We start from the raw sequence: 19,697 nt of genomic DNA, 5'->3' as shown, positions 1-19,697 counted from the left end.
ACATTTACCTAACAAGTGCCAACACGGTTTCTGAAGATTCTGATGGTGACGGTGCCATCACGACAAGTGGTTCTCCTAGCAGTACTAGTTCCCAAAGCATCTGAATGTGAAAGAACACTGGACAGAAACACCTAAACACAGATTGAGGTATTTTAATACACTTAACATTACCAGAAGAAATATGTATTTGATTAAGAACTGGGTAAAAAAGAAGTTTGCAGTAGTATTTAATAGTCATTTGAAAAATATAAAATACTCTTGTAAAATGGAACATTTTATGAACTTGCTTATTTATTGCAGTTTCAGCCTGCAAGTTGTCCGAATTGTTTTTTTATCCAGCTTTACAGAAAAAGAATATTAAAAACAATACTCATAAATGTTAGCTTGCAAGCTATGTGATATGTGTTACGGAACCATCATAAATCTTTGACTTGTGGGAATTCACAACTAGGAATAAATCAGTCCAAACTCCTACCTGAAAAGATCTACTTCATGAACAGTCGGTAAAGCCATGGAGATCTGAGCATCTGCCTAAAAGACATCGCAATGCTTGTTTTTTTAGTCATCAGAATACCTAGGTATTAAATGAAATAGTTTCCCTTAAATGCTTACAGACAGTAGATGGTATATATATACCCTAATTATTTACCACTACTGTACTACTGCAGCATGTACTACATTACCTCCACAAGTAACTAGTTTTGTGTGCTAAAAGCAAGATTTCCCTCAACACACACACTGCTTATAGGCATGCGGCTTTCAGTCCAGAAAAAGATATAAAATACTGAAGCTTTTTTACAAAACAGTCACGCAGCACATGAAGGCACAGACAGATTTGTTTTATATCCATCTTCCATGGCTAAAGGTTTTTAATTCGGTTTTCATCCCGAAAAAAAAATAGTTTAGTACAGTTTTACCCATTAAAAGGATGTTCAAGTTCAGTAATTTTGTCAGCCAACTATCCTCTTGCAGGAGCTGGATACCCCTCTTCTAAAGCACTTGGGGTAACTGGGTTAGAGTATCTTTTCTACAAAGAATCCAACTCCAGACTCCTCCACTCAAAGTTTCAAAGACTGTGGATTTCATTATCATCAAAGTATATGAGGATTTGCTACCAATCTTTTATGAACAAGTTTAAAGTAAAAGAATGAAGGCAGATATTTAGCTTTGTCTAGGGGTTATATACAATAGAAGTATCTAATCTCTACCTGGTGCATATTCTGTACTATTGGCATTGTTCCAGGCTTGTCACGGTATGTTGGAATCCGCAACTTTGAAAGAAAAAGAAAGAATTTTTTTTATCTTGTATTGAATTCAGCAGAGAATTAAAATGCTGACTTACAGACAAGATATAACATTTAAAGAGGATATACTACAGTATGATGCTTAATTTACTCTACAGAACATCCACATAACAATGAATACATAGCTGAAGACTACAGATCATTGCTACAGGAATCAATATGCAATACTATGTAGTACTACACTGCAAATTGAATATTAGAATACAAAAATTATACTTCAGTTAAAAAAGACTATTGATAACATTAGTCACAACTATTAGAATAATTTCAAAAAAAAAAAACTTTTTAATGTTGGAGAGAACGATCTGAAATAACATTATGGGGTTTTACGGTGGTACAGAATTACTTTTAGAAAAAATCTTCTCCTAAAACATCAGACATCCTGATCAGTATGAGGCAGAATCTAAATAGACTGAACAACATAAATACATTTTTCTGACCTCACAGTCTGCATCTGTAAGTCTTGAGTACTGCAAATTTAATCATACTGGAAGCTGATGTGCACAAATGGATGTAATTTATACACAACAACTAAAACTGACTGCCCAAACAGTGTAAAAAAACAGGGACAATATCACTGAAGACAGTAATTATGGCTTTACTCAGTTTAGGAATGCAATTTCAACTCTCGTGGATAAGAATTACTGATGAGATAAATGCAGGCAATACTCAAACAAGGCATATCTGACACTCATCATTATCATCCAGCATCCAGAACACTGCTTTATTAAATTTGCGCTTCAGAAGCTTCAGAAACTTCTTCTCCCTGGTGATGTACGTGCATATAGCCATAAACTTGAGAGTATCTCCTAAGAATGTACTTCCAACTGTAACCTCGGGATCCATTGCATCCATTTAATTGCATTTCATTTGAAGATACCATGGCTCCCAGAGGCCCAGTTCTTAGCCATCATTTAACCTCTACAGTTCCTCCCCATGCACTAGATACAACTTCTTTAATAGCTTTCTTCAGACATATTTCACTTTCATCGAAATTATCAACACACCAAGAAATTAATTTCTGGTGTGTGGGCCAAAAAAGATTTTTACTTGTCAAACTTCAGACACAAGAATGATTTTCATCAATATATTTAATTTGCTTGACTGGAACTTAATTCTCAGTAATTAAGTGTTACTTAATGTTTGATTTGACAAATATAATTAGTATTAAAATTTCCTAGAATGCATATTCCAGAAGGATAATATAGACACTGCAATTAGTAGTTGTATTGAAGCATCACTTTTTAATATCTAAAAAATTACATGTTAACCTATGCACCATAAAAGATCCTTCCCTCCTCCCCCCAACCAAGGAACCTAATCAAGATCTCCCAGACCATCACTCTGAATGGAGTATACATCTATTCCTGTTCTGAAGTACAGGACACTGAAAACAAGGCAGAATACACTGAGTATCTATACAGTAAGTGGAGGGGAAAACACCCTCAGAGAAAAATAAGCGCAGGAGTATTTACCTTCATTATAATACCCATAATAGGCAAATGCAGTATTTTCCCTGGAATTGGTGGTGGCCAACGATCAACATCGCTACAAACTTAAGGAAAAAAAAAAAGTATAATTTATAACTAGTTTATATATGCTGTAACCCATGATATTGTAGTCACCTTTATGCACACTGCAATTTTAAATTAGTGCTGATAGCCCACGACAGTTCTACTTATCTCTTGATCACTCTAAAGAAGTTTTACAGCCTTTTTGACATTCTTAATGTATTATTTCGTTAGAATTATGAAGTTTTTCATTTCAAGAAAATAGTATCCTCTTGTCTTCCATTTTTGTAGCAACTAGACTCGCAATTATTTGAAGAAATGTTATATGAGAAACCATGAAAGTACATATTAAGAAACTTTGATGTACATTATGTACATCATTTATGTACATTAGCTACTGTAGAACACAAGTAGTTAGGGAAAAAGCTAGCTTTCTAGCTTGGCTAGGAAGTTTTTCAGCATTTTGTTGTAAACAATTATGAATATCATTACTAATTCTAGTAGTTTCTGCAGAGCTTATTTTGTTCATAATACAACCTGTCAAAAAACCCTATTTATCTACAGGTGATTAAAAACAATTCCTTCATTAAGAAAAGTTTCCACAAATTGCTGCTCGGTGAAAGCACAAAACCACGAATGTTGTATAGGGCAGACACAGTACAAAGAACACAGCACTTCTAGGCAAAGAGCAAATAACTTTCCCATTTGGCCCACTCTGGCTCTTAAAGTTCTACAGTAACAACCTGTTATCAGTGCTGCTCTGTTGCTTTTTCTCTTTGGCCAAAAAAAAAAAAAACCACCAAAAACCCACAAAAAAAAAACCCAAAACCAACCACACAAAAAACCCCCACGCAAGATGATATTTGTACAGTTGCTTAACAAAAGTTGTCAGAATGCCCAAAAGGACTCAGTTTGTGAAGAGTGCAAACTAAGGATTGCCATCAGCTACTTATGCTCAACAGCTGGTCCTGAAACATACAACAAAACCCTAGATGTTTTTTAGGGGGGAGCTTCAAGTCTCCCATGAAGGATCGAAAATTAGATTAGCTCTGTTCAATGATCTAGAAATCAAGCCAGTTTGCTAAAGTTTCAACCCTCTACCCTGCAAGAAGACAGAAATGAAAACTAGAACGTGACAGTGGTGTTTAATATCACATACTTTTTTTGGAGTAATAACGTAGGAGCTCTTCCAGAACAACATAATAGTACCACTACCTGCTTCCAGGAAAGCTTCACTTTTTTCAAAATATTCTGGTGCTATTTGCTTAAGCATGGTGCGAAAGAGATGGACATAAGGTAGTTTGCTGATGAGGACCAGCGACTGGAATAAAGAGTAACAAAACAAAAATATAATTTTAAGTTAATTCTTTCCCTCAGTTCTATTGCAGTTCTACTGGTTATCCTCAGAGAACGTCAAGTGTGATTTTTCTCACACATGCAAGCCAGGCAACTGTAACCAAACAACTCACAAAAGTTCCCACTTTCTGTTTTTAAACACAAAAAAAAATTCTGTTCTGACAGTGCAGCTGGAACATAGCATAGCTGATGTAAAATTAGACCAATTTACTATAAATCAACGAGTTTAGTTAAGAGAGTAAGATACTCCTCCTGCTCCTCTAAGGTCACTGAAAAATAATTAATTTCCAAATTAATATTTTCCTAAAAGAACTGAAATTACCTTCTGGAAATAGCCTCTTTTTAATGATTTGTCTCGAACTTGTCTGAAGTATACATAGCCGTAGTAATACGCTGGATCTTTCTGCAAAAGAAAGAATTCAATACAACAACCTGATACTGTCCTTCTTTCTGAAGCATTCAATATGCATTTTGAAAGCTTACTTCCCTTCAAGCTCCAAAGTCGATTAAATACAATAAACTAGAAGGATTACTCTGTTTATTGGCATTATTTTATTTAGTAAGTACTTCAAAGAGAAAACACCAGCGTCTGGAAACAGCTGTGCTTTCTGGCTTTACTATTTTTATATCTACATTCTCCTGACACACCATGAAAGCAAAAATAGAATTAATTTCCTGAGGAATAAATCAACACTCATAATTTTGCAAAGTAGCACTAAAAAGATTTTAGCAGTTAAAAACCTTAAAGCCCTGACTTGGAAAGATAAAAACTAGTCTTTCAATGTATTAGTTTTATAAAAGATTCTTGGAATATTAAGGAAGCACACTCCCACATTTCAAAGATAAAACATCAGCTTCATCCTTCCTACGAACAGGAATTCAAGTATTTGCCACATAAACAGATCTAAATTGAGTTTGAGAATCAGACTCCCACTAGCATAGTTAAAGGCCTCAATATTCTATAAGGACATGCTGAGAACAACTTTTTGGTCTCTACCTCTTTTAAATAACTGCTCCATCTTCAAAAAATGAAGGGTGGAAACAGAGAGAGACATCTAAACTTCCCCCCCCCCCCCCAAGTTATAAAGCACTTGAGATTTCCAATAAGGTAATCGTTTTTACAATTTGATCTATGGGTTTCTAGTCAATAACAAAATAGGTCTGCTCTTCAATTTAATTCCTTGCAGTCCAAAACCCATAATAGGAAAACTTAAAGAATAGTTAATGGAACTAATCAGTAGTTAATTATTATGATAATGACATGCTACAAAAAACATTTGCTGAGCTTTGTCTTTCAGGACATCCAGTTCTGAGATTTTGTTTTTCAAGCATTAAATTTAAGCATGAAGACCCATAAATTAACACTACCCAGAAGAAATGAACTTCATTTTTTCTTATTTCCAACCTTTAAGTAAACTGGTAGATCTCTGTCCAATTGGTCCAGAAAACAACACAATGAGACTTTCCTTCCAGGAGACCGTCGAAATCTAAAACAAAACTGTGTGTCCCCAAGACAACCTACATAGGGGGAAAAGATAAACAACAAATAGACAGTATTCTGAGTTTGAGCCTTGTCTAACATGAGGGCTTGTCTACAGCCGAAGAAATAGTTTTGGTTCATTTATCTTGCACTGCTATTGTGCCCATTTATATATTTATATTTTTATAAGTGAACAATTTGGCATCTTTGGCAACAATAAATAGCCTTCCTTCAACACAAAAAAAAAAAGTCACTCTGCTTCACGGTGAGTTTACTAGACTGTTAAGTCCTTAAATAGCTCTACTAATGGCTGTTCTCCTACTGTTATTACACATTTTATTGGTTTGCCTGTATAGTTCTGATTATCTTAACCACACGTTATTTCTTCGTTGAATGACTCCACTTAACCTTTTTTTGACACCAAACAGTTCATACATGACTCACACTGTAAGACTGTATTATGCTGATCTCTTATAACTCCATGTGCAGGCCTAGGACTCAGTATTCTTGAAAGCTGCAAAACTAACTGCAGAAAACTGAGTGAAACTGAGCATTACTTCCCAGTAATACTCCCAAGGAGTGAAGTTTCCCTTCATTTCTATCAAAATTACTTTCTGAAAGAAAAATGTAACTAAGTGTATTGACTATTTGCAGTCTGAAAATAAATTTGGGATAAATTTGTATCAGACATCAAAGAAACTTTCTCCAGGTGGAACATGAGAACTGAAGTATCAGAACTTGTATCACTGATACTCTCATGGCTGTGTTCTCGCCATTACAAACGTTGTCTGCTGTTAAAAGAGAAGATGCTCCAAAAAACCTTTAGTTCAAGTAGAAGCTATATAAGCTGAACAGCATATGCTGTTCATGGGAATGGTGATAAGGGGGACTGCTAGAATATTAAGAACATGCAGGTACATTACTCATTCTAGCAAATCTGTAAAAAAAAAAGTCCCTTTGGAATGCGGTGTTATTAACACGAACACAATCAACTGAAAGACAACCTCACGAGCATTGCCAACCTGTGTTAAGCAGACTATCTTCACCATAACAATGTAAACATTCATATAAGTGACTATAAAAACCAATCTACTATTAAACTTACAGCTACTATTATAGCAGTAAGTTTCCAGCTAGCAAAGGACACTTGCTTCTCCATATTGAATCTAACTTCTTCATTAGTGCTTTACTGTTACAGCTTTTGGATGTAATTTGCAAAGACCTCCAGGAAAAAAAACCATGAAGTCACTACTGATCATCTGAACTCTTCACAGCTGTCCTATCTTACATCAGCCAGCGCTAATTGACTAAACAGTAAGGCAGAGCTCCATTCTCCAGATAACTATTCTTCAGACTTAAAAGCTCAATTTCATCTTCTTCTCTTTCAGCCACATATATACTGCTACAGCAACCACAGACAGCCCAAACCCTCAGTCAAATTCACTGGCTGTGCAACTGGCAGTGTAGATTAATACTGGCATGTTCAGAGCGTTCAGGTCAGACTTAGAACCCCCTGAAGTTGCAGCAGGAAACCCACAATGCACCAAGACAAAACCAAAAGTAACAACACATTGTATGATGCAATAACCATCCAATTCAAACAGGTAACTAAAGCAAGTGCTTTATGGATCCAATCGTAACAAGAAAAAACACAGCACATGCCAATAACAAAGCACTAAATATTTAGTGCTTAAATATTTAAACTAAAGTTTTCATAGCTAGTTCCTTTCAACCAAAGCTATTATAAAAAGCTATACACAGAAGAGCTAAAAGTAAATTATCCTTAATCATTAATATGTTGAAATATCATTCAGAATATTATGGCTTCTTATGTAACAAGCTATTCCGGTATGTAGAATTTTGAAAAGATTGGCAATTGTCTATTCTTTATTCAACTATACATGCAGAAAAGGTAAAAGCATTATTTTAAAGATAACTGTACTAAGAAACTTAGCTTAAAAACACAAAAAGTGTCGTGATTTAGTACCTGATTAAATCAATTTTTCCCCCTGAATTCATAGCCACTACAAGTCCTACAATGATATCTATTCATACTTGTAAAAGGAAAAAAAAAGTTTAATTAATCTTTTGAGCCATGAAAACCTAGGAAAGACTGATGTCAAATTTAGCTGCAAGCTACTAACCTCCTTCACTGCTATATTACACAAAGCTTTTCTTTTTATATTACGGCCTACGATGAAAAAATAAATCGTAACAGATAGCATACACTCCCAGCTAATTTCTATAACGCAAGTTTTACATACGTAATCCCTCTACATCATTTGAAACTTCAGCCTACCAAGAACAATCAAGAACCTACAGGTTCTTAATAGCAACATAAAAAGCAAAAAGGTGGGGTTTTTTTTCTGCTGAAAGTAAACCCTCCTTACATATACCTATTTTGCCTAAAATAACTTTACTACCACTCTTATTTGAAAAAAACAACAAAATTAAAAAAAAAAACAACCCCAGCCTTTGTTCCTAATGCATTATTTTGTACCTTCAATACACCTTTTGAAGGTTGGACAGATTTATAAACATTAACAAGAGTAATAAGAAGATACAGTTAACTCATCTTCTCTTTCAGTAATAGAAAGAAGCTCTTCCTCTATTTATAGGATATCAAGAACAGAGAAAATATCTTAATTTTAATGGCATTAAGACAAAGGGGAAAAATTAGCCAAGATTTTTTGTAAAATTACTTAAGACAGAGCTCACACACATACTAAAAGCACACATCTGCATCACCCCATATCACAGTTATGATGCAGAGCAACCACAAGCACAGAGTAAGAGCAGTTATAGGGACAAGTCTGTTACTACAGGTTTTGACTTTTGTAAAGAAATAAATGTGAAAGGAAGTGTCTGTACTTCTGCCATATCTTTTTGCAGGTGGTCCAAGTCATCAGCCACATGCATCCAATTTCTCTTTGGCAGGAGAACAGTAGAAGTTTAGATTAAAGAAGAATTTAGCAAGCAGGACCACACACAGCAACCGAAGCATCAAGAATAGAGCAGACATAAAATAGCCTAGGTTCTCCCTTCACAGCTGTTCTTTCTAAATGCTTTTGAATTTAAAAGTCAGTTTCACTGTTATGAATTTAGAAAATACACATTTACTCTTTTATGAGAAGATGGTTCCATATCCCTTCCACTTGCTTTATTAAACCATTCAAATTCTGTGCCTACACTTCTCTCTACAATGACAATTATTATTATTTTGTTTAAAAGAGAGATTAATATGTTCACTCTTTATTTGCAAAGTATTCTGAAACATCTGCATGTGTGTCATCTGGAAGGTCTTATACATTAACATTCCTGATATTTCATTTACATAAAATAAAAAAAGAGTTCTCTGACCTTACTGCAACACAGATAATTACAGTTTTATATTTAACCTTATTTGCAACTTTCCTGAAGATATTCATATAAGTATTTAATCTAAAACCATGAATTTATACTGTCAAATTCTATCTTTTTTAACATAGCTTAGTCCAACAACAGAGAACTACAGAGTGAAAGAAGCACTTACCTGAATTAGAATCTGGAAAAGACAAATAGCAAATATTGGTTTTCTAAAGGGTGGGGAAAAGAAAAAGAGAGCCATTATATTTCCTGAAATTACTAAACTAAAAACAAATGATATACTTATACAGCAACCATGGCTTACCTCTTTATCTGTGAGTTTTGAATGTGGAGGATATATTACCTACAGGAAAAAAGTATTATTTTATTTGAAAATAAACTGGGTGTAAGCAATTAGATTCTATTAAATATTTTTATGATACAACCCTCAAATACCTGCCTAGCCTTAGGCTATTTTCAATAGTGAACCATTAACATTATGGCTCTGTCCTTATTTTTCATATGCTTTCAAGCTAACTTGATTACCATCTTTACAAGATATTTTGGATGCCAGCTGGAGACCATTAAAGAATTCAGAGTACTTGAGATTTTTGGTGCAATGGGTCTCAAAGGAGAGCAAGATTACGCCCTCTAGATTTAACTTGTACATATGAAATGCAGTAGATGATTCCATAGAAAGCCAACAACACATTATTGTCTGAAATCTGTTGCAATGGATAGTTAGGTGGGAGTAACCAAAATTCAATCACAAAACACCCTCTATATTAATATTAACTATTGGAGGATGAACATTGGCCCCAAACGAGAGCTGGGAACTGTGAAGGCTCAAGGAAAAAAAAGCCATGACTTTTGTACTGACAGAAAAAAAAGTACATTTATTTAATATGTTTTTAGAACGCAGAAATCAAAACTGATGCAACATAACGTAAGGTATGGAAGCACCATCATTTAAAAAAACCTGGACGTACAAAATCAGTGATTATGCACATAAGTGAGAAAAGAACATACAGGGAAGAGGACAAACCCGAGATACTTAAATTTCAGCTAAAAAGTTCCTCAAGAAAACCCTCAAAACTACTGAAATGGGTGGCTAGCTTGTAAGCAAAGGAAATTCAACATAAATTCAAAGATTATGTTCCAAAGAAAACAGTGCTTTCATAGATGGGAACTTCTCTAAGAACACAAGACCAATGCAAGAACACTTAGTCTAGGGTCCTCATAATTACCATACTGCTAGCATCCAGTTATCTAATTTAATCTTGTTCGACAAAATGTAAGTAATGTATCTCCTGATAATATAACGCTATCCTACTCTATAGAAAACAACAAATATAGCCGCTGGCTGGTCTCTTGACTAAGCAGGCTTTCTGTCCCCTGGCCATAAAGTCCCCGATTCATTTCTTTTTCCCCTCAGTCCTCTATCCAATGATGTCCAGGCATACAATATACAATTAGTATAACTAAACCTAAAAGTAGACATATGGGTGGAACACCTGCATACCGCATTTAGTAAACATATCATCACCTTGTTTTAATCACTTAACATTTTCCTATGCTATCTTATGCTAAGCAATAAACTCAAATGGAACTTTTTCAGCAGCTGAATGATGCTGAAATGATCTGCATCTATTCAGATGATTGGAATACAGATTGGACTTGAATTCATACTCCTTTTCTCACTAGCTGGTGTATCTTCCCAGAGGTCAAAGGAGAGGAGTAAAAACAGTTGTAACTGTTACCTCTATCCTGTCACATCCGCCCAGCCTTTCTGACTTTCATGGATGGCCATGTCAGAATGATGCGGTGATAATGAGAGCAAGCACAGCCCAGGTGACGCTTTACCCGATTTCACAATGTTCTGAACAACCTTACTAAAGAAATCTAAACTGAAAAGAGCATGAACACCACTCCTGTGAGCTACTGCTATGCCTGCTGTTCTTCACCAGAAGGTGTTGAAGATGAAGGTGCCTATCAAAAGCACAAAAGCGAAGGGGAAAAGACAAGACTGCAAGGGAGACACAAAGAAGCGGAATTAGTGGAGACCATCACTTCCTAGTTTCCAAATGTTTGCCTCCATAATCTAAATGTCTTTTACATGTATTTTATTTCCCCCTTGAAATAATAATCTAGCTTGCTGGACAGGAAACAAAACAAAAAAAACCTAATTTGTAGGTGAAAGAAAATTAACTTGAAAAGTGTGGTTATTCAGGAAATATAACTTTGGTAACTACTTGGGAACTCTTCCCTTCAAACACAGTCATAAGAACTTTCTTCTAGAATTGCAGATTTGGGCAAGGAGCTGCTTCTTTCTGTCTAAGGAGTTTCCAAGAAAGAAAGAAAACATCATCTTTTGTATGTGTGTGCAACAACAGAAATGCCTGCTTTGCATTTCTGCGTCTTTTAATGTTCCGTACTGTTAAGTAACCCCATTGTTAAAGATTCCAACGAAACTAAAAGCTAGTTATTCTTCCTGCAGCAACCGAAAAAACTCAGGCCTTAGTTATGTAGACATTTTAAGTTTCATTTTATGCATCCCTTCAACTACAATTAATGGGACTGTTAACAGAGTTGTGTGCAGACAGGACAGAGGCTACTCTGTGCTTCCCTCAGCCACCGAGCACACTATCTGCTTAAGTCACAGGTTATAAAGAAATTCTTGTCTTTGTTGCTAACAACACCTTATAACATCAAGCGAATATAACTTAAATAATTAGCACAGTATGCTAGTTTCTTATTTGCATTTCTCTTGCAGCCAACAATGTATTTTAAATATTGTAATAGCTAGCTTAGTTGAATTTTAGGCCAGTCTACCATACATTTATGCGAACACCACTTTAACAAAAAAAAAAGAAAAAAAGAAAAAGATAAGACATTTTTCCCTGCACACCAACTGTTTGCTGCACAGTCATAGGGTCAATACGGTGAAACAGGATGTGAAACTGATCCACATTATAATTATTCTTTCTAGTTTATTTTTCAGCCCAATCAGTTCCCTAATACAGTTCCCCCATGCAATTTCATAGATGTTTGCCTGTTGCACAAAATGGCAAAGAGCAGCAGGGAGTTAAAAAAACCTGCAGTTTGTGGCAGCAACACTAATGCACCGTCACCGTTTAACATTCATTTAATGGTGCAAGGAAAATGCTTCAAACATCTGGATAATTTATTTGCATACCTTAGCGATCTGGAGAAAACTGTTAATTATGAAGACTACTTGCATTCACACTATTATTATACTCTTTTAAAATCTTTAACACCTAGATGTCATGGAAATTAGTGCTATTCGTATACAAAGAAAAGTGATGATGTATTTAATACAAATCATGGCACAAGATGAAAACCATTCACAACGGCACACTGACGCATAATGAAAACAGTTGCTTGAAAATAATTAAACTCATCTCACGCTCCGTGACAGCTGTCGCTGGCAAAGGCTTTCCCACAAAACACTGCCCCCCGCTCTCTCCGCTATCTCAGAGCTCGCCGAAGCACGCTCCCTCCCCTCACCCGCCTTTTGGGATTTTGCACAATCACATTTCTCTCAAAACACCGCCGAGCTTCCCCCGCTGCTCTGCAACACCGGCACCAGAGGAAGTGCCCGATTCCGGCGGGCCCTGCCGCAGAGCCGCCCGCCCCCGGAGGGAACGGTGCCCACACGCCCACCGAGGCGTGCGCGGCGCCCCGCACGCCGCCGAGGCCAGGCGGCCACCGCGCTCCCGCCGCCCCACGTACCTCCACGGCCTGGCCCAGCTCCAGGTCGAAGCCCACCACACACACGCAGTGCAGCCAGGCCGAGAAATGGTCCCAGGGTAGCAGCGACAGGCACCGGCCTGGACCATCTGTCTCTGCCAGCGCCAGCGCCGCCGCCGCGTCCTCCCCGGCCTCGACGGCGCCGCCCGGGCTCCGCTCCCGCAGCGACATGGCCCGGCCGCCGCCGCCGTGCCGGCTCCGGCCTCGGCCCAGCCGCGGGGAGTCACGTGAGCCCCGGCGGACCGCCTCCTCCGAGCTCCCCCGGGGACTGGAGCCGCCTGAAGTGGGAGAGTCCAAGCGGCACCACAGGAGAGGGGGCGACCAGAGCCGGAGCGTCCGAACCATTACCGCGGGGGAGCTCCCCCCCCGCTCCGGGGCAGGCGGCGCCACCCCGCGGCCCGCAAGGGAAGGGACGGGCGGACCCGCCGCCCGTGGAGCGCCCACCCGCGGGAAACCGCCGCTCGTTCCTTCTGCCTCGCCCACGCACTGCGCGCTCTGCTCAAGAACTGCCCGTACTCGCGCCGTTTCTGAGCTCTAAACGAGCAGCGGACTGGCTTGTGCAGCTCGCTCTGAGGAAGAACATTACTCTCCTTCATCGGGGGGTTGAGACAGAGCCACTTGCCCTAGGGAGCGGAGTGCCCATCAGCAGGGGGCTAGTGTGGGGGAACTTCCACAGGCAACACACCCGAGGCAAATAATCACAATTTTCTTCTCCCGTTTGGCATGTCAGTGAACAGCATCTGGATGGGGACAAGGTTATTGCTAAGTTATTGCCTACCTTCACGTAGGCATGTCTACATCACGTCCTACACAACACTGAGCGTCATTCAGGAGTCAGATGGAAATATCCCACAGGCTGATGGTTGGACAACTTTACCCTGCACAGGAAGTCGGAATAATAAAAGTGAAAGCATCCAAATCTCTTAAAACCTATTTTGGCCTTAGCCAAAAGCCAAGCTCTTTATTTAATAGTGTAAGAGCTTTCAAATACTCTCTTAGCACAGTCCATGTCCCATTTATATTTTATAGGAAACATTTTGTGGAGTTGAAAGTGCTAAACAGCTACTTTATTAAACAAAAAAAATGACACCCACCCACCCCCGACTTGTACCCCTTATTATTTAGTTATTCACACTGGGTTTTTTGTTGACTGCTACTAGAACAGCTTCGACTGTGGTAGACGCAGACAAGCTGGTTGTCTGAATTACTACATGCCGTTTTTTCCCAATAGAAGTTGCAAATATTAAAACCAAGATACCACATCTATACATACTTAATAGAAAATTTACGACTCTTTAGATGCACTGTTTCCTTAAGACCCATTAACAACATTTGTTTATCTATCAAAACCAAACTGCTAGCCGTTGAAGTATGCTTTGATCATTATAGTAATTTCCTAGACAAAGGAGGAGCAAACATGTAACCCAGACAAAATTATAATACACAAAATTATGATTGTAATAATTTAAGATATAGCAGCCTTCAGTTATCACAAACCATTAGTGGCAAAGTGAATTTTAGATATAAACTAAGATACGAATAGAGTTACGTAGCGTGCAACGGGAGTGGCTGTACAGGCAGGCTCTTGCTGCCTCTAGTTGCTTCAGCTATTTTACCATCATGCCATAAAAGACTCATGAACTTTTCCAACAGTTAACTCCTGAGTTCTGTAAAAGATTACCATCCAAAATAAGACATGACTAAGACTTAGCTTCACCAGGTTAAACTCAGAGCAATGATTCTGCAGTGGTATTTCATTTGCTATTTCCATTTAAGAGCTGAAACAGGGCCTGGCTAAAAGCTTTTATCACTTGCTTTAAGAAGACGTATCACCTCACGGCTTCTTACAAGCCTTCCCTTGTTTATATTTTTATACCTTCCCTTGTTTACATTCTTGCTATCATGGGCAGAAAAAAATTTTAGCTATCATTATCATGCATTCCCTTCTAGATTTTGCTGGCCTTTGTTTGTAACTTTTCATGTGAATAAAAAGTATAAACATATACAAGTAAAATAAGAACAAAGTACTTACTAAGAGTGAGACACTCTGCTCATCTTGTTAAACAATAACCAATAACAATAACTTAATTCCACTTGATGCGTAACAGAAATAATCTTTTGGCAGAAGAAAGTTTAGAGAATAGAGACAACGATCTTTGAGAAAGAAGTCACTGAAAAAGAGAGGATTCTCACCTACTGGAGATATTCCTCATTACTAGGGAAACATTAGTTCACGAAGATTTTCACCTAGCCAATTCAAATCATTTTAGTTTTGGTAAAATGTGATGATCTTCCTTGGTTGAAAAAGGATGTCAGTTGTTTAAGAAAAAGAATAAAAATATTTCTGCATATATTTTAAGTATTGTAACATTTAGAACCGAGACTGACTGCTTTCTCCTTCAAGAAGCATATCAGTGCAGGACAAAACAGACTTCAAAGTTGGGAATCTATTAACCGAGAATGCTTTGCTACAAACTGCAATACAATCGCATGAAATACTAGGGCTTTGCATGTGGAATTTGCCCTTACAAAGCTCTATGAACTCTGTCTTATTTTCCAGAAAGACAGCAATCTGTTCATATTAATATTCGGCAGGGTTTGGACAAGAGTTATCTTCTAGAAAAAACATCCCCTGTGATGTCACTTGCTGGAATAAAAATGAGTATAGGCCTAAGTGGGACAGCTGGATTCTGAAGAGCCAAAACTGTTCAGAATTTGAGCCTATCTTGCTTTCTTCCACCCTCTGTCTTTCTCCTACAGCTGGTATCTCTACTGTTCTATCCCGCCTTTCTCGGTGGGATGCTTCCTATCAGGTAGCAGCAAATGTTGTGTTGGCTGCTGATCAGCTTCAGTACGGAGTGACTGTGCAGACTGTTCATATACACTGAAAAACACCAAAGAATTGGATAAACATCTTCTGCTCATCTCACCTTCCACCCTCCACCTCCCACCTTGAGATCTGAATTTAAAGCAATACTTTATTTGTATCAGAAAATTAGATCTGGTCTAATAAATACATTTATTTAAAACAAACAACAAACAAACAAACAACAGAAGTGTCATACTTATTTTTAAAACACTTTTCCTTCCTTTTCAGACAGCCACAGAAAACATCAAACTTCAAAAAGTCAACCTCATATTAATAGAAAAGCAACTAAGAACTTGTTACATCCTGACTATGTTCTACTAAAATGACAAGCAGTGAAAATGCCAGATATACCAACTTACCTCATTTAATTAGAAATTAAGAAACATTGCACGTAAAATGAGTTATATATTAGCATAATACTGTATTAACAGTATGCATGTTACGTTACACTTATTTATATATACCATATACATACATTATCAACACACTGTACAATGCATATTGTATATATAGCTAGGATATATAGAATATATTTATAAATAATATATTTATATATAATTGTATAAATATAACATACGCATATATTTAATATGTAATATAAATAGTATATTCAATGTATGCTTACTATGTATATTACATTCATATAATTATCTGTTATGTTAGCAAGATACTAATTTGTATACTGGGTACGAGTATCTTTTAATAAGCTTAATGCAAACTAGAAATAGGAGCAGGGACGGGTCTGAACGAAAATGAGATAAATGGAGAATCTACCTGACAAGAGAGGATTAAACCAGCCGAGTTGCTTATTCTTTCAAAATTAACGCTGAAAAATAATGCAATTGTTCTTTATATAATCAGAGAGTTAAAAGATCAAGAATAGAAAATAAGTCTGAAACTAAATAACAATGATAGTGCTACAATAAAAAAGTGTAACTACTCTTGAATAAATCCGGGTTGACAATTAGCATAAATTTTCTAATCACTGGAGAAATAAGGTTTTGAATGACGTTTTCTTCAAGAGTAGTGGGGAGTAAAGTCTTAATAAGTTTTGAGGAGCTTGGTGAGCTTATAAAAAGGATTTTGTGTGATCACTGGCACTGGAAGCAGGGGGACTTACTGGTCAGACACATACATATCAATGTCTATATCTGTCAGAATCTTTTACAAAGTGGTTTACATACAGTAGTTGAAACACTGTGTAGAGAAGTTCATAGTTAAAACTGAAGTGTACACCAGCTCTTAGATGTATTAGAGGCTTTGTGTTACCTATGATCTTGATTAATTTAGGATAATTTGGCTCTTTTTCAATGTGATCATGAAACCAGCAAATAACCTATTAGCAAATACCTGTTGTTGTTTTCCAGTAATGATCATCATTCTGATTGCTCCATTTACTTCTCATGATATACCAGCATGGACAGAAACACACTGTAGGAGAACACATTTGTAGAATGTATATATATTCAGCAGCTCCTAAAACGAAGAGGTATCCAAAAATTCAAATTGGATTGTTGCTGTCTTGATATACACTGCAACTACACCATTTATGCCTGTGACTGTCCACTGATACACATTATCATGCATGCACAGAATATTGTGAATTTTATCAAGAATTGCAACCAGGATACTTCAACGAATTGTAGAATCACCACAATGTCACAATAATCTTGCCACTTCTTGTTTAACTTACTTTGTGAGACCACTTTTCCTACCTAAGAAAAAAGTGATTACATTTTCAGTCACTGCATCTCAAAAGCAACTATAGATCAGCAAATACTGGTCTGAGCTAACAAGTCTGACATGCCATGCAACTAGTCCTCCCCCAAGTCCTCTAGTGGACACGAAGTGAACTACATTTTTGTAGTGTTAACATTCAAATTGACACATCTATAGCTCCAGGAAAATGAACCTATTGCTCTGAAACAATTCCTTACTTTTTGACAATTCAGCTTGATTCTGAATGTCTCAGAAGCTACTTCTAAGGCAAGTTTGTTTTGCAAAAGATACATTAGGATGTAAACAACAGCTCAAACTTTGCTATATGTTTCCACATTGTTCTATGTAGCAGTAAATGCCTATATAGACTGTCATATTTTAAAATTTGGTATGGCTTAAAAGGGTGTAATTATACACAGAATTTGTTGTATTACTGAAAATCAATGAGAAATTGATTTAGTAAATTGCTGATGAATGAGTTTCAGGGATGAGAACTCAGTAGAAAACTGTGCATCTCCCCCTTTCTCCGTATGTGTTTATTCCGTTTTCATTATTAGTTTGCATCTTGATTTTTATACTAGAAAATGAACTTTTGCTATACAGCATGCCTCACTCATTCCAAATGTAACAAGCTCTCTTGAGTCAGGATCTCCCACTAAGCAACTGGTTCACAACACCTCTCCACTGACAATCTTAATCTGATGTGTATTAATATTTTGGTAGCCTTTTAGATCATCATTGCACAATACTCAGAAATCTGGCACTGAGTTGCCTATAATGATGCTCAGTGTTTTTCTTCTCTGGTCAGTTACAGTTAACTTAGGATTCATAACAGGATTCTTTCAGCAGAACATCTTCTTTTTCATCAAGTCATTAAGACCACAGAATCTCTCCTGCACTTTGACACATTCAAGCCAAAATCCAGATGTTTGGCATGCACATAAACTCTACCTCTGCTGCATTTCATCATCCTGAAACAGACTATAACTCTTTAGGGAACAAATATGACAGTCACATCCCTTCCATTTCCCTTATCCAAGATGGCTATAGAGCGGGCTGTTTCTGCCCTCAGCTATGATGGCTATCATAAAATTTTTATGGACTTCCTGCCCGGAAAAAGAATGGCCACCTAAATGGCATCTTGCTGCCCTTACCTGACATGGCTGCCAAAGCTCACTGCCTCTTTTGGTTGTGTGGCAAACAGTGGTTCGCAGACACAAACTTACACATCGTCCTTACTCCTGCTGAGCACAGTACAGCGGCTGAGCATTTTATACTGAACTCCCTTCATCCACCTGTTGCCTTCCACAGTTCTAAGATGGACACTTTCTGGTAAGCATCAAATACCTCATAAAATACCCGTACAATAATTGCATCGTCATTTCAGAATGCAACCACTTTCTATACTTTTAACTTAGTCTGAGACTGCCCCTGATAACTTTTGAACTCATTAGGCAATTTGAAATAGGAGTAAAAAAGTCTGAGAGATAACTAAACCCATCCAACTTCTTTGAAAGCTGGCACTCATGCAGAAAAGGCAGGCTCAAATTAATGCCCTCGCTGGAAAGCAGGTAGAACTCTGTTGTTACAGGAGACACTTGGCAGCACCAAAAGGTATTAGAAAGGCAGCTGGCACGTACCATTGCTTCCCCCATGGGACTGTCAAAATGGGATTTCTCCAGGGGATGGAGAAGGGTTCAGGATACCATAATATGGCAGTGGCTTACAGTTTAAAGGACACGGATACTTAGGGTATTAGTTCATTCTGCTGGTCGCAGGAAGACTTGAGAAAGATACTGTACAGACAACACAGTAGGACATTTGTTTGAATCTCAGTAACATTGTCTAAAAATTATAAATACTTACAGAGAACATGAGAAAAAGATATCCACTATTCAGCTTATCTTTTTTACTTGATTCTCTTAGGCCCTATAGATGGTAATGGTTCTTCTTCATCTTTGATTTTACTTTCAGACTCCTTTCTCCATTAAACATGCACACAAAAATATAAAAAATGCTCTCATAAACATTCCTTTCATTCCAACACCTGTAATACCCTTTGTTCCCACTTTTTACGCCTTTGCAATTGCAAAATGTTCTCAATTATTTCTACTTTTGCAAGTCCTTTCCTCAAATCTAACTCCTGATGGATTAATTTATTCCCTATTTTCCCCATCCTCTTTTTATACCCCTTTTCTTCCCCCTTTTGATTACTTATGGCACCTTGTGTGCTATAAGCAATAGCCATGCTGAATTTCCATTTATTTAAAAAACTAATAAATTAGGAATATATTTATCACAGTAGTATAATCTCGTAAACAAGCTGATTAAAGCCATAAAGT

At 37.3% G+C, this 19,697-nt stretch overlaps 1 protein-coding gene across 7 annotated transcripts in view; it reads right to left on the bottom strand.

Moving 5' to 3' along the window:
• Positions 1 to 19,697, bottom strand: part of DENND6A (DENN domain containing 6A) — a 37,336-nt gene that overhangs the window by 16,353 nt on the left and 1,286 nt on the right. For 2 of the 7 annotated variants that reach the window (XM_075159024.1, XM_075159025.1), the window contains exons 1-10: positions 12,750 to 13,041; positions 9,322 to 9,360; positions 9,184 to 9,226; positions 5,577 to 5,689; positions 4,494 to 4,574; positions 4,031 to 4,136; positions 2,780 to 2,859; positions 1,209 to 1,271; positions 476 to 531; positions 9 to 131 (exon numbers count right to left, since the gene is read on the bottom strand). In XM_075159024.1, the coding sequence (XP_075015125.1) occupies positions 9 to 131; positions 476 to 531; positions 1,209 to 1,271; positions 2,780 to 2,859; positions 4,031 to 4,136; positions 4,494 to 4,574; positions 5,577 to 5,689; positions 9,184 to 9,226; positions 9,322 to 9,360; positions 12,750 to 12,938 (893 nt within the window). In that variant the 5' untranslated portion in view covers positions 12,939 to 13,041. Of the gene's footprint in view, positions 1 to 8; positions 132 to 475; positions 532 to 1,208; positions 1,272 to 2,779; positions 2,860 to 4,030; positions 4,137 to 4,493; positions 4,575 to 5,576; positions 5,690 to 9,183; positions 9,227 to 9,321; positions 9,361 to 12,749; positions 13,042 to 16,986; positions 17,113 to 18,509; positions 18,657 to 19,221; positions 19,521 to 19,697 lie in introns of those variants that run through there. The other 5 variants (XM_075159028.1, XM_075159026.1, XM_075159029.1 and 2 more) reach the window with 5 other exon arrangements.

Source organism: Calonectris borealis, chromosome 10, assembly GCF_964195595.1.
Source record: "Calonectris borealis chromosome 10, bCalBor7.hap1.2, whole genome shotgun sequence".
Classification (NCBI taxonomy): Eukaryota; Metazoa; Chordata; class Aves; order Procellariiformes; family Procellariidae; genus Calonectris; species Calonectris borealis.
The sequence above is the reverse complement of the archived record's forward strand: the minus strand, read 5'-3'. Positions and strand labels throughout refer to the sequence as shown.